The 14,216-nt window shown below is 38.6% G+C and overlaps 1 protein-coding gene across 2 annotated transcripts in view; it reads right to left on the reverse strand.

The window, feature by feature from the left end:
- Positions 1-14,216, reverse strand: part of MCMBP (minichromosome maintenance complex binding protein) — a 35,396-nt gene that overhangs the window by 2,497 nt on the left and 18,683 nt on the right. Inside the window, exons 6-15 of one of the 2 annotated variants that reach the window (XM_020907885.2) lie at positions 13,926-14,070; positions 11,196-11,347; positions 9,703-9,803; positions 8,465-8,637; positions 7,974-8,097; positions 6,662-6,779; positions 4,921-5,086; positions 3,859-3,992; positions 2,788-2,952; positions 1-89 (exon numbers count right to left, since the gene is read on the reverse strand). In XM_020907885.2, the coding sequence (XP_020763544.1) occupies positions 1-89; positions 2,788-2,952; positions 3,859-3,992; positions 4,921-5,086; positions 6,662-6,779; positions 7,974-8,097; positions 8,465-8,637; positions 9,703-9,803; positions 11,196-11,347; positions 13,926-14,070 (1,367 nt within the window). Of the gene's footprint in view, positions 90-2,787; positions 2,953-3,858; positions 3,993-4,920; positions 5,087-6,661; positions 6,780-7,973; positions 8,098-8,458; positions 8,638-9,702; positions 9,804-11,195; positions 11,348-13,925; positions 14,071-14,216 lie in introns of both variants that reach the window. The other variant, XM_020907884.2, reaches the window with a different exon arrangement.

The raw sequence follows: 14,216 nt of genomic DNA on the forward strand, positions 1-14,216 counted from the left end.
CGAGCTACGATGAGTAACTGGTGGAGATCGTCAGCAGTGATGCTCTGAGGATCGTTCTTGCGCATCTCCACAAAGTCATCTTCAACTGCCTTTATCAAAACAGTAAATGAACTTTGAAGTTATTCCTTATGAGGAAATGATATTTGCATTTTGTAGGGAAAAGGATTCTTTACCAAGCTAAAGTAAGATGGTCCTTGCCTGATGTGAAAATAAGGTCAGCCCTGCAACCTTGGACAAATGAGACAGTATGGTTAAAAGGACCAAAAACCAAACTTTACACCTAAATTATACCACTGAGGAGAGTACTGGAAACAAAATAACAAAACTCAAGACTCATTTGAGAAGGTCAGACAGACAGATACAAGCCAGCAATTTGCATAGCAAAACATGATGCCTTTAAATACAGGGAAGAGAGATGTCAGCAAAACTGGCCAAGTCAGAACCTCTGAAAACTCCCCCACCATTAAAGAGAACAAGAACGTGAGCAAAAATGATGACAATCAGCTCCTTCAATACTAGAAATTAACCAGATCCCTGAAACAAATTGGGGAGCATTTTCTTGGAGAAAGACCAAAGAACATTGTGCTTTGAGGCATTTAAATTTGCCCTATTCCCTTCCCCATCTCCAAGGAGCCGTGAAAAGCCTGGCAACCACTGGAGAGGCTGGTGTGGCTGGAGCTCTGTCAAAGCACCATTCCCAGAGAACTGTCATTACCTGACTGCCTGGTGGTTCCTAGGAAGAACACATTTGCAAGGCTGTCTTTTTTTTTTTTTTTTAATTGAAGAATAATTGCCTTACTGTCTTTACTTCACCTGACTGGGAGCTTGTTCAGTGTGAACAGCTTGTCTCCCTGCACCCCACCCCACCCCCCACTGAGTGTTTAGCAGAAACAATCAGAAGCAGTTATCAACCACCTCAGCTGCCCCAGACACTGGATAGTAGATGGGGCAAACAGCAGGCCTACCAAAACCATCAAAAAGAAAATCGAGGCATGAAATGTCTGTACATCCCCTGCACCAGGAATTTACAAGGCCATACACGTGACAGGGCTGTGCATGTGCTCAGGAGATCTGAGCCTGAGCAGGCAGGCCATAAGCTCTTTCCTCAACAGCCTTGAGGTTCTGTGCGAGCAGAAAGCAAAGGCTAGGGCAGAGCTGTAAACTGCATGGCTGAGTGCTGAAGATTTGCCCCACCATGGACACAGAGGCCCTTGGCTTATACTGGGAGACTGCTTGCAGGCATCTAAGGAAATTAAATTTCTCTCCAATCACTGACCACTGAACTAACCGAGGGAGACTTCTGTGCCCACATACAACTAAGAATACAGACTTTAAGAAATCAATTCAGAAAAGTCACTAAACAACAAACAGCAATGACAAACCCTAAGGCAGGGGAGAATCTGCCAGAGCAGAGGTGCCAGATTACATTATTTAAAGCACCAGGCTTTCAACACAAAAACTGGAAGACATAACAAAGAAACAAGAATGCCTGGCCCGCTTCATGGGAGTCTTGAGGAAACCTAAACATTGGAGTTACTACACGAAGACCTTAAATCCGCTATTTTAAATATATTCAAAGAACTAAAGGGAGCCAGGAATAAAGAACTGAAGGCATGAGAATGATATCAAACAAAATATCAATAAAGAGAAATTATTTAAAAAGCAAACAGATTCTGAAGTTGAAAAATACACCTTAAATTAAAAATTCACTTGAAAGGCTCAACAGCAGAATTTAACTGGCAGCAGATTCAGAGTATCTGTAGACAGGATGACCAAGCTTGTCTGAACAGAGTCTCAAAGACCTGTGGGACCCATCGGTGTACCACATACATACCTGGAAATGCCAGGGAGGAGGGAGAAAGGGGAAGGAAGAAACTTAAATAATGGTCAAATTTTTACCAAATGTCTTGAAAACTTCCCCCAAATGCGCATTAATCTGCATATCCAAAAAACTCAATAAACTGCAAGTAAGATAAACTCAAGAGATCCACATCTAGACATATCACAGCTCAACGGTCAAAAGTCAGAATCTTCAAATGACAAGAGAAAAATGACTCAGTAATGTACAAAGAATCCTCTCACTGGAAACTGACTTCTTATCACAAAGTCCAAAAGGTAGCTGGAGGAATTACTCAAGGTGCTGAAAGAACAAGCCTATGAACTAAGAATTCCACACCCAGCATATTTAAGTTGACTTTCAAAAATTAAGGAGAAATTAAGACATTCCCAGATAAGCAAAAACTCAGTTTTTGTCACAAGCATATCTCCCTTACAGAAAAACCCTGAGAAATATCAAAATTCTCCAGGCTGAAGTGAAAGTAACTTGAATCCATGTGAAGATCACTGGTAAGGGTATTCACACAGGTAAATACAAAAGGTAGTATAAATGTCTTTAAAGACAACTGCATAAAGCAATAATTATAAATGTGTTGACAGACATACAATATAAAGAGGTAATCTGAATGATAATAAAAGCACAAAGGAAGGAATTGAATTATGAAGGATTAAAGCTTTTGCATACTATTCTAAGTAAACTGGCATTAATCCTAAATTAATCCCAGATTATCATAATTAAGATGTTAATAGCTCCCAAGGCAACTACTAACAAAAAAAAATTTGTATCATAGAAGACAAAATTAAAGTTGTACACTAGTAATATCTATTTCAAACAAAAGACAGTATGACACAGAAAACAAATAGCAAAATTACCTTATCAGTAATTACAGTAAATGTAAATTGATTATTCCAGTTAAGACAGAGAAATCCTTTGTTTTAACCCAAACACACCTTGGTTATTTCATCAGAGATGCTATAATCCAGGAACCTCAAAAGGGTCAGGTAGATGCGGAATTTATTCAGGACAGAGGGCAGCACCGCTGAGAGAAGGCTGTTCATGTACTCCTCCATGTTTGGTGGCATTAGCTGTGGCTGTAAGTGGATCTGGCAGTCTGCCTAAAAAGAGAAACAGCACACAGTATTTTCCAAGTTCCTAAATTAATCTCAATTTTCAGGGGATGCTTCAGCTCTATCAGATCCCTGAGGGAAATAGGAAATATGATTTATTATTAGGGGGATGTCACTTTTTAATATTAATTTATGTGCACTGTAACTACCCAGCAATAATTACCAAAGCTAGCCTTTTCTTGGTTACTTTTGTTTCCTCAGTGGTATCAGTAAGCATATAGAGAGTGCATCTGTACAAAGTGGCTAATTAAAATGTTTTAGATGTTTCCTTCCTCATGGACTATGTTCTCTGTATCTTATTGAACTGTATTTCTAGACACCACATAAAGCAAATCACACTTTCACCACAGAAACTCACCACTGGGCCACCTTGTTCTCATTCACAGGCAGTTCCTCAGACATCACGGGTGAGCACATTATATAGAGCTGCTAGATGTCTTTCAAGCAACTGGGCATAATTTCTCATCATAAAAAGACTCAAAGGTAAAAGTGCTCTTTCATGAAGCGCTGAAGTAACTACCAGGCTGATTAGCAACATTCTAAATGGAACTCTCAAATATTTCTCACGAAAGATTGGCAGAAAACAGTGGAACAGAGGCAACAAGAACCAAGGTCTGGATGTTAATCAGGCAATTTACAGACAGCTTCTGCTTTCTCTCCCCACATGTGGGGGTTTTTGCTGCCAACAGCTTTCTCTCCTTACCTTGTGATTTTCTTTCTAGATACGAGGTGTTCATCCCAGAGAACCAAAATATTCAATTTCCTCATTAATAATCAGCAGCCACAATTTTGAAACAAGTTTAGCTTATTAATAATAAGCAGTGCCAAGAAACAAAGCAAAAGTCCAGATCTCTTTGCAGTAACTGCCCTCCATTTCAAAGTGACCCTTCGTACCGGCAGGAGCGATCTCCCCTCTGAAGTAATAAAAACATTAATGTTGCAGGGAAATTCCATCTGGTGGTAGCTGAAGTCATAATCCACCTTCTGCCAAGTTATTAGGTTGCTCAGGGCAGTCACATTATGAACACCTACAAAAGCGAGAAAATAATTTTTCAGTCGCTTGATTTTTATTACTTAAATTAGTTTTGCTGACATTGATAATAAGACAGGAGATTACTGCTTTAAAAAAGTATGAGAGGCACTGTCCAATTTTCTAAATGACCATTAACTAAGAGGGTTCACAGACAATATTTGTCAAGACAGATAAAACATATTTTTGGAGCCAAGATTCCCCGCCCACCCACCCAAATTTATCATCAAGCATCTGGTGTGCATTTAGACATAAAATAATTCCGAATAAAAGTAAGATTACTTTGTATGTGATGTGTTCACAGGGCTAAAATAATCTGGCAGGACCAAAATGATTTTTATACAGAGATGAGTTTATTGAATTTTAATGAATTTATACTCATTTTTGCCTTAATTCTACCCAGTCTAACACTGCTTTTTCTACGTTTACCTCTTGAACTGATGACTGGCAAAGTGTCTTCTGCATTCTCATTTGAGCACAGGTAAAGCAATCTGCTTTCTTATAATTTCATAACATGTTCCATAACATTTAGTTCAAGCCATTTGATCTACTAAATATTTTGACTATTTGGAAAAAAAGTTTAATCACATTGGTTGGTGGAAAAATGTTTTATTAGGTCTGTTCTACAACTTTTCTTTTGAGATAATATAGGATTAAAGGCAAAGCCTCCTCCCTTGCAGCCTTTAAAAAGCTATGTTACTTCCTTGTATCATGGTACAATGTTCATACCATCATAAAACACAGCTGATGTACAGAACTTTTTTGTTTACCATATAAGCTTTAACTAAATTCACAGAGCAAGCCTTTATCTTAAATATCTGTGAAGTGTGAATCTGCCCTTGTTCACGCTTATATTTTTAGAAAACTATTACCCAGCTTGGCCTTGCTGGGACTTAGAAATGGTGGGGAAACGTCCGTGCACACACCTGGTGTGTCCAGCTGCCCCTGCTCCAGGAGAGTCTCATCAATTACAAGCGAAGTGTTGCTGGGCAGCTGCAGGAGCCCGCTGACCAAGCGATTGGCTGCATAGTCTTTGTGGGGAATGAACTTCAAGTGGTTCATGTTCTCGATAGTCATCTGTAGACGAAAAGACTGCAAAGAGAAGTTTTCTAATTAGAGAATTTCCCTCTTTTAAGAAAATATGTATTTGGAGTTAAACACTACCTTTTATATGGAAAGAAAGATCTTACGCAGTTTCTAAGGGAGTAGGCTCACGGTTTCTAGAGCTCTCAGAAACACAAATTTCTAAGGAAGAATTTCTCTCATTCTATGAGCTGCTTTATTCTCAAATGTCCTGTTCAGTATTCCTGGAGAATAATTTTTATTTCACTAGTGAACCAGAAACCATAGACAACTGAGATATATATTGGTATATGTATCTCAAAATACCTAGAGGTTTAAAAAAAAAAAAGATATCGCCAGAAGCTTGCTAAGACCCGTTTACAGGGTCCCACAAGGTCAAAATTCCGCATAAAAGATCCACTCAGTGTGCAAGAGAGACCAACGAATTTACAACAGCAGGGCATAAAAAGATCACTGATCAGATCTCAGATTTCACACTCCCAACTCTTTTTGAAGAAAATACCACATGGACAGTTTTCATTCAGTATCAGAATATCCAAAAATAACATCTACAGTTATCTGAAAAGGCTGTTAAAACAGTCCTTCCTTTGCCAACTACTTTTTCATCTGTGTGAGGCCAGCTTTCCTTCGTATACTTCAGTCAAAACATCATGTTACAATAGACTGAATGCAGAAACATACGCCAATGCAGCTGTCTATTAATCCAGACACTACAGAGATTGGCAGAAATTTAAAACAATGTCTCTTTTATCACTGATACTTTTTTTTGTTTGGGAAAAACAGCTATTTTCACAAAAACATTTTACTTATGTTCATATATAACTGATTTGTTTTCAATGACTATCTTAGTAGGTTTTTAATTTCTAACATGGTAAACTGAAGAAACAAACAATCCACACAAACAGTATCTTTCTGAGTCCTCAATGATTTTTTAAGTGTAAAGTAAGTCAAGGAGAGTGAGGAATGCTGGTCTATTTGGTCTATTGCTGTGTTTCTTAAGGGCCCAGAAGACACTGAATAAACACTGGTTGAATGAATGATCTACTTCAATCTCTTAAATTTCCAAAGTAAGGTGTGATCAGCATTGCCAGGCACACAACTAATCAGAAGCTATTCCTCTAAGATCCTACCACCATACAAACACTTCATTCCAGATGCCCTGGCAAATAAAGTTTAGCTTGACTTTCAAACAGGAATTAAACTTGGGCAGCAGAGATAAAGTTATTTCCTCAACTAAAAAGAATTATACTCCGACAATTTACAGTTAATTGACATTTAAAATTTTAAAGCATACAAAGGATACCAAATAGTACAAACAAACTGGCATCCAAGGAGAGTACAATGTTAAAGGAATTACTACAGTTGTATTAACTGTTTTTCAAAGAAATTCATGCTAAGGCAACAAAGGAAAAGTGAAATGTTTAGAGGTAAGTACATTTTAAATTATGAAACCAGGCAGGCTTTGTTTCCCCTTACTGAGATGTATTAAAATCTAAAAGTTAAATATTTGGGTTGAATGAAAGACCATTAGATGGACTTTTAAAGTGTACTTAGGTTTCTAACACGTGTTTATATTGATCTTACTGCTGGAACCAGATGTTGAATAATTCGATATAAGTGTTCCGTGAAGGTACTATTCCGTGGACAACCACTCAAGTTAACCGTAAATTTTCCTAGTGGAAGAACATCTCTTCTTGTATATCTAGAAAAAAATAAAAGGTATCAACCAATAAGACACTCAGGTGATTTCCTGATCTCCATCAAAAGCAAACAAAAAAAATTAGCTTAATACTGTCATTAAAAATAAAGCAGATTACTCTGATCAGCTTTTTTAAAAAAAAACAGAAATAATGAAAATAATAGCCAATACTTAAGTGCTTGTATTGTTCTTCTACCATATGCCAGGTACTGTTGTAAGTACTTTATCATTTAATTCCCAAACACTCTGAGGTAGGTAATATTATTTTCATTTTACAGATGAGAAATCTGAGGCATTTAAAATAATATGCCCACGTTCATACAGCCATGAAGTGGTAGAGCTGGACTTGAACACAGCCAATTTGGTCCCAGTATCTATGCATTCAACCATTATGTGCTACTGTCTCAAATCCTACCTGAGGAAAGATTTATGAGGACAAACATGTTTACTACAGAGTTATTTAAACAGAGAAAAACTAGAAAAGCCTAACATTGAGGGGAAAAGTACAACTGTCTATAATGAAATATACTGTACAGCCATTAAAAGGCTCAAGGAGAATTATGATGGGAGAATGTTTAACATTTATTAATGATAAAAGCAAGCTAATGACCTATTCAGAATATAACTGAGACCCAAGTAGGGAGGTATACATATGCAAACAAAGACAGATGCTATCATCAGCTACCAAGGTCTGTTAACTGATATCATCTCTAAGTGGTGAGATTACAGACAACTTCTGCTTTCTTCTTTATGCTCTTGGAACTTACTGAAGGTACCAACGTTACTTTGAAATTGGAAAACAAAGAGCTATAGTGAGGTGAGAGGAAGAGGGGCTCACGCCCATCACAAGTGAGACGTGCAGCCAACGGGCCTCGCAGACAGCAGACAGAGCCTCAGGATGTATAAACAGAGGACTTACAGACTGCAAAGTGACAAGACAGCTTATCTTACTCATCAGCTAGGTTCTATACCTAGTTTTAGCTCTTAAATTTAAGGAGATACAATCAAAATGCTACACGTGATCCTGAGAAAAGCTGAAAAAAGGAATATCTGTGATTAGGTGTAACAGCTGTTGCACTGAACAAATAAAAACCATCTGGTGATGAAGCCTAATAAACAAAACAAATCATCTCAGAAACACTCCTCTTCTCTGTCCCTCTCAACAAAACACCAAACTCCCAGGAACTCAGCACTTACACGGTAGAGATGAGATGTAATATAAGGTACTCAGCGGCCAAGCTGTCTCCCAGAAGGGCATGAGTGAGGAACCCAAGCAGTTCTGCTCGGACTGGAGACAATTCGGACATGAAACCGGAAACAACTGGAGAGAGAAGGGTGACAGATTCAGCCCACACACCAGGTCCTCTCGCGTCTCTCTGGCTAAAAAGTTAACTATGGACAAAGCACTGCACGTCAGCAGACAACTAGCAGGGGCTTCAAATACTGGCCTGTAAGTGATGCCAACTGCTAAGACAAGACAAGCGGGTGTATCTTTTGCGGGGGTGGGGTGGGGTGGGGTGGGCTCATTTTAATGAAGAGAATTAACACAAAGGAAAATGGGCAAAGCGATGGTGACTGCTGGAGGAACTTATCCTGATGACTGAGCATCTGACCGACAGCGTCACAAAGTGCAGCTCCCGCGTGCCGGGTGAGTGTCTGGGTCACGAGGCATCAGCACTTACACTTACAGGTCTTGCTCTCCTCCTTGTTAAGGCAAGCAGGCAGTAAGGGGTTGATGTGCTGCAGCTTCTGGGCTAAGACCACATGGATTCTTGGCACTAAGGAGGCAGGAGGACTGTGCACCCTCTGTTCCTCAGCCATGTCCGTGCATTCCATCGGGTCCAGCAGCGAAGAGGCGTCCCTGCCGAGAGATGACAGAGCTTCAGTTCACAGAGGCAGCAGCTGCACACACGTAAAAATAACATCCATCTCTGAAAATGAAATGAGAACTTACGCCGAGGAAAGTTCCACCTGTACTCTGAGAGAACAGAAAGTGCTCCTCCTTGTCATAAACTGTTACGTGACAGATCTCAGGCTACCTACACATGTCATATTATGATAAAGGTGTATGTATGTACAGGTGTGTACCAAAGGCAACAAAGGGATCAAAAAGAACTTCACCAGTTAAGAGGACACTGTGCCTCCAGACGTGATGCACTGAGAAGAATATATCACTTTGTAGTTTTCTGCCCAAAATGCAGAGCTGGAATCTAATCACAAGGAAACATCAGATAAACCCAAACAGACAGATGTCCTACAAAGTAACTGGTCTGTACTCTTCAAAAGTTTCGTGAGTCTGCTCTGCCATGTGAGGACACAGCAAGAAGACAGCCATCTACAAGCCAGGAAACAGGCCCTTATTAATGCTGGTGTCTCAACCGTGGTGCCTCCGTACTATGAGAGATGAATTTCCTCAGTATCAAGAGAAGTGTCACTATGTTGAAGGACAGGAAAAAAGAGGAAAGAAAAGCGTCAGGCCCTGAAGGACAGCTGAGAGCTGGAGGCCGCTCCAGGTCAACGCAGCGAGCGGTCCTCCGGGCCCGGACCAAGGAGGAGACTGTCAGAAAGAACAGCGCTGAGACACTCAGCGAGACTGAGCGCGGACTGCGCTTAGCATGCTATGTACTCACGGCAAACTTCCAGACTTTGTAACTATACTCTAATTATATATGAGGGTCTTTGTTCTCGGGAAATACGGACACAGCAAGTATTTAGGACATGACATACACAACTTACTCTCAAGTGTTTCCAAAAACTACATATGTGTAAAAATATATGTATATAAAAAAAAGCACAAATGAATGACAAAACAAATTGCGCGCAAGTGTTAACAACCTATAAATCTGAATGAAGGGAAAAAGGAGTTCTTTATATAATCATCCTTCAACTTTTCTCACAGTTTGAAATTATTTCAAAATAGACTCACCTTTCATCATTATTCAGTATACTTAGCACAGGATCTACAGAGAGTATGCCATATAACTCAAGAACATCGTTTACTTTAAAACAATCCCAGTCTTCATAGACCTAACAAGAGGCCACACAAAATCACAGTTAGGACTCAATGACATCAAAAAAGCATAAGATATTAGCCTTGAAGTAATAATAATCAGAAAATGAACCTTACAGCATCTCCTTTATTTGATAAATGGAGGCCAAGGGAGGTAAGGCTCTTACTTGAAGCCATTTTGCTAGTTAGCAAATAAGTTAACTAAAACACGGGACTCCTGACCAATGTCTGTTTTCCCACTACTTCAGAGAAAAGCTTTTCCCATGGGATGAACTAAAACTAGAAACATGAATTATCTCAAAATATATTAACTACATCGAGAGAAAGCAGAAAACTGAGTATTAACCTCAAACTATGCAGTATTAGGACTGACACAGACTTCAAATGGCCATGAGGCTTCGCAAAATAAAGAGCCAAACCTTCAAAGCTGTCTATCAAGATGGACATTAGAAACTGTCACAGCCTCTTACTGGTAAGACCTAAGAGAAGCACAGAAGGAAAAACACTCTAATTCTGATTTCTATGCTGCATAGCTGAGGTACCATTTAACTTAAAACCGTAACAACTAAGAATGGAAATTCTCACTGATCGTTTCTGAAACTTGTATCACTTGTTCACTGCTCACGATTAAGAAACCAGAATGAGCAAGATAGGGGAACAAACTGTTAACAGATTTTCTTCTACCTTATTTTAAATCTAATTGATAAGAAAAGAAAGAATGGTGAAAATAAAGCAGAAATTAGTAAGTTAGAAATGATTCAGGAAGAATATAGATATTAATTTAAATGCTGTTTCACTTCTATTTGAAATATTCATTTTTCAAAAAAAGACAATGCTGTGGTAGATAAAATAATGCCCCCTCCCCGCCATACACATATCCACATCTCACTGGAATCCTTGAATATGTTACCTTACATGTAAAAGGGACTTATATAAATTAAAGAACCTTAAGATGGGGAGATTACTCTGGACTGCATGAGTGAGCTCGATCTAATTACTCATGTCCTTAAAATTATAAAATCCTTCCTACCTATGGCCAGAGGGAGATGAGACTACGAAAAAATGGTCAGAGGGCTGGCTGTATTACTGCTGACCTGGAAGATGGAGGAAGGGGTCACAAGCCTCCAGAAGCTGGAAAAGGCTGGAAGAGAGATTGCCACCTGGAGTCTCCAGAGAGGAACCAGTCTTGCAGCCACTTTCATTTTATCCCCAGTGAGATTCACATTGGACTTCTGACCTAAAGCCTCTAAGCTGATAAATTTTGTTACTTTAAGCCCCCTAAATCTGTGGCAATTTGTTACAGCAGCAAGAGAAAACTGGCTAACACAAATGCTAAGATTTCTCTGTTTTAATTTCTGAGACACTTAGCACATCTTTGTCAGCATCAGACCCGTCAAAGACTTTCTTACTTTCACGAGGCATGCAGGACCCTTCTCTCCTGGCAATGGAAAATTCAGATCAAAAGGAGAAGAGAGGTTTAGGGAGCTCAGCTGTTGTCCAGAAGAAGCTTCGGTTTCTAAACGTTTTGGCTCGCCAGACCATTGAAGACCACCACCATTCCCTAAATTCAAAGGGACAGCATTGCACACCGTCATTTCCAAGGCTTCCTGGAGATAAAGAACATTCCTAAACAGCCTTTTGCATTTGATTGAAATGATGTTTCTGGGCTTGCAAACTTCAAGTCGTTCCCATTTTAAACACACACTAGAAGCCCTTTTGACCTACAAAGGGAACAAAGATTATGAAGATCTGGAAGTGTGATCACTCCCCGTCCCCGCCCCGCAATAAAACAGCAACAGATTCCCGCCCGCCCCCAATCAAATCTCCTAGAAGTAACTTTAAAAGTTAATATTTAACAGGGTTATTTAACGTCTTTGACCCAATGAGTATACAGGTCTACAGACAACAAAAACACTTTGATAGAATATATTTATTTCTACTTCCTAAGCAGAATAAAACCGCATAGCAATAAACTTATTTACCAAACAACTATTAACTTGCACTATGTACCAGGAATCAGACTAATTGTTGGGGCTACAAAGATCATTTAAAGATAGCTTGTACCCCTAAAGTAGTTACAATTTAGGACTGGTAACTAGTTAGAATTAAAATACAGCTTGCCATACCACACTATACTGCTCAGCAATAAAAAGAATAAGCTATTGATATAAGCAACAACTTGGACAGACCTCAAGGAAATTATCCTGAATGACAAAAGCTAATCTATAAAGTCTATATACTGTATGATTCCATTTATATAACATTCATAAATGACAAAATTATAGGGATGAAGAACAAATTAGTTGTTGCCAAGGGGGAAGGCAGAGAGGCAGAAGAGGTAGATGTGACTATAAAAGGGCAACATAAGCAATCTAGGTAATGAACTGTTCTGTATCCTGACTTGGCAGTGGTCACATGAATCTACATATGTGATGAAACTAATGCACAAAAATAAGTGCATGTAAAAATGTGAATTCTGAATAAGGTCTATGGACCATATCAATATCCATTACCTGGTTATGATAGTCTACTATAATTATGCAAGATGTTATATAAGATGTTGATCCACTGGAAACTGCATCAGGGATATACAGGATCTCTCTGTATAATTTTTTTTTGTAAGTGCATGTGAATCTATACTTATCTCCAAAAAAACTTCATATATACATATATATACACACACACACACAGTCTGATAGACTGCCTAGAAACCAACAAACAAGGTTAAGTGTCAGTTGCTCAGTCGTGTCCAAGTCTTTGTGACCCCATGAACTGTAGCCCTCAAGGCTCCTCTGTCTGTGGAATTCTCCTGGCAGTAATACTGGAGTGGGTTGCCATGCCCTTCTCCAGGGGATCTTCCCAGCCCAGGTACTGAACCCAGGTCTCCTGTATTGCAGGCAGATTCTTTACTGTTTGAAACACAAGGGAAGACACAAACAAGGTAAAACTTTACATAACTAATGCACTCAAATGTATTCAAAAGCCCTGAAGTATGACATTCAAACAAAAGGGGCAAGAAATAGAAAGAAGCATCAATAGCTTAAATGTTAAGAAAGAGAATTACCATATGTCCTGGATTCTAATATGTATTTAGGTTATTGTTATGATGCACCATTAATTTTAATAAACATTTGGGAGTGAGTAGAGAAAAAGAAAGAATACTATTACATTTGTATATATTTGGTGTAAAACATTCCAATTTTTAAAATATTAAAATGTCTTAGCTTAAAGAAATACAGTAATATGAACTTATAAAGTAGAATAATCTATGGTTAAATGAAACTCAGTAGTAAATCTTTGTTTACCATTGATTGCTATATTTGTTCTCTCAACCCACTCTTCAGATTAAATTAACTAATTTGTTTTACCTCCTCTGCCTTTAAGAAGTGACAGGACATAAAAGGAGAAATAAAGACAAACTTATCTACCTACCATATGAAGGAATTCACTGCTCAAAAAAACTGTGATTGGCAAATCAATAATGATATATACCAATTTTGAAATTCTCTTATAAAATTTTAACTTTTGGTTTCCTTGTATAGTCAGAATTACTTGCACTTTAATTAAATTTTAATATATAAACTACTACAAACCTACCTTAAATAGAACAGAACTGTGGCTATTCTAAGGGTTATTTGCTCTAAAGTTTAGGAATAAGTAATCCAGCGTAACAAAACTTCACATTTTTCCTCCAATGTGCTCAGTCTTACTAAGTAAGACTAACTTAGTAAGTTAATCTCATCATTATTCCAAAAAAAAAAAAAAGAAAGGATGTTTTCAGATACAAATAAGTCATTTTTAGAGTACAGTACCATGCTTTCATATTACTTAAAGGCTGAGATAAAAAATAAATATGAAGAAACACAAAAGCCCTTTTCTAGCTTCCAACTTGAGACCCTTAACACCTGACAGCAGAGTGGTGACTTCCAGTGATGCCTAATTGCTCAATTATGATGCACAGACTGAGCAGAGTCACTGTTACAACTCTCAGAACTGTCTGTAATTCTGCTAAACCTGAAAGCAAAGTTGTCAAATCACTGCCAGCTCCTAAACCTACAGCTATATTACGGAACTCTGAATTCTGAATACGAATCCACTGCCAGAGAGCAGTCTCCAGGAAGCGGGATGGCACACGCTACCTGCTTGTCTGGCACCCGTATGCTGGTCTTTCTGTTTATTGGGCTGCAGATCCATATCTTCGTCGTCTTCATAGCTCCTCTTGTGACGGCTGGGAGTGTAAGACGTTGAAGGACTGACTCGAGCTTGGTTGGCATTAACATAGGCGTTAAATGAAGGGTTAAAGAAAGATTTCCATGACCTGGAGACTATCCTAAAATTATGCTACCTCTATAACTAATAAAAGACTACTTACTACTTTGGTAGCTTGGTTAAAATAAAAATATTTTTTTAAAAGAAGGCTGATGTATACA

Source organism: Odocoileus virginianus, chromosome 7, assembly GCF_023699985.2.
Source record: "Odocoileus virginianus isolate 20LAN1187 ecotype Illinois chromosome 7, Ovbor_1.2, whole genome shotgun sequence".
In the NCBI taxonomy this organism is placed as follows: Eukaryota; Metazoa; Chordata; class Mammalia; order Artiodactyla; family Cervidae; genus Odocoileus; species Odocoileus virginianus.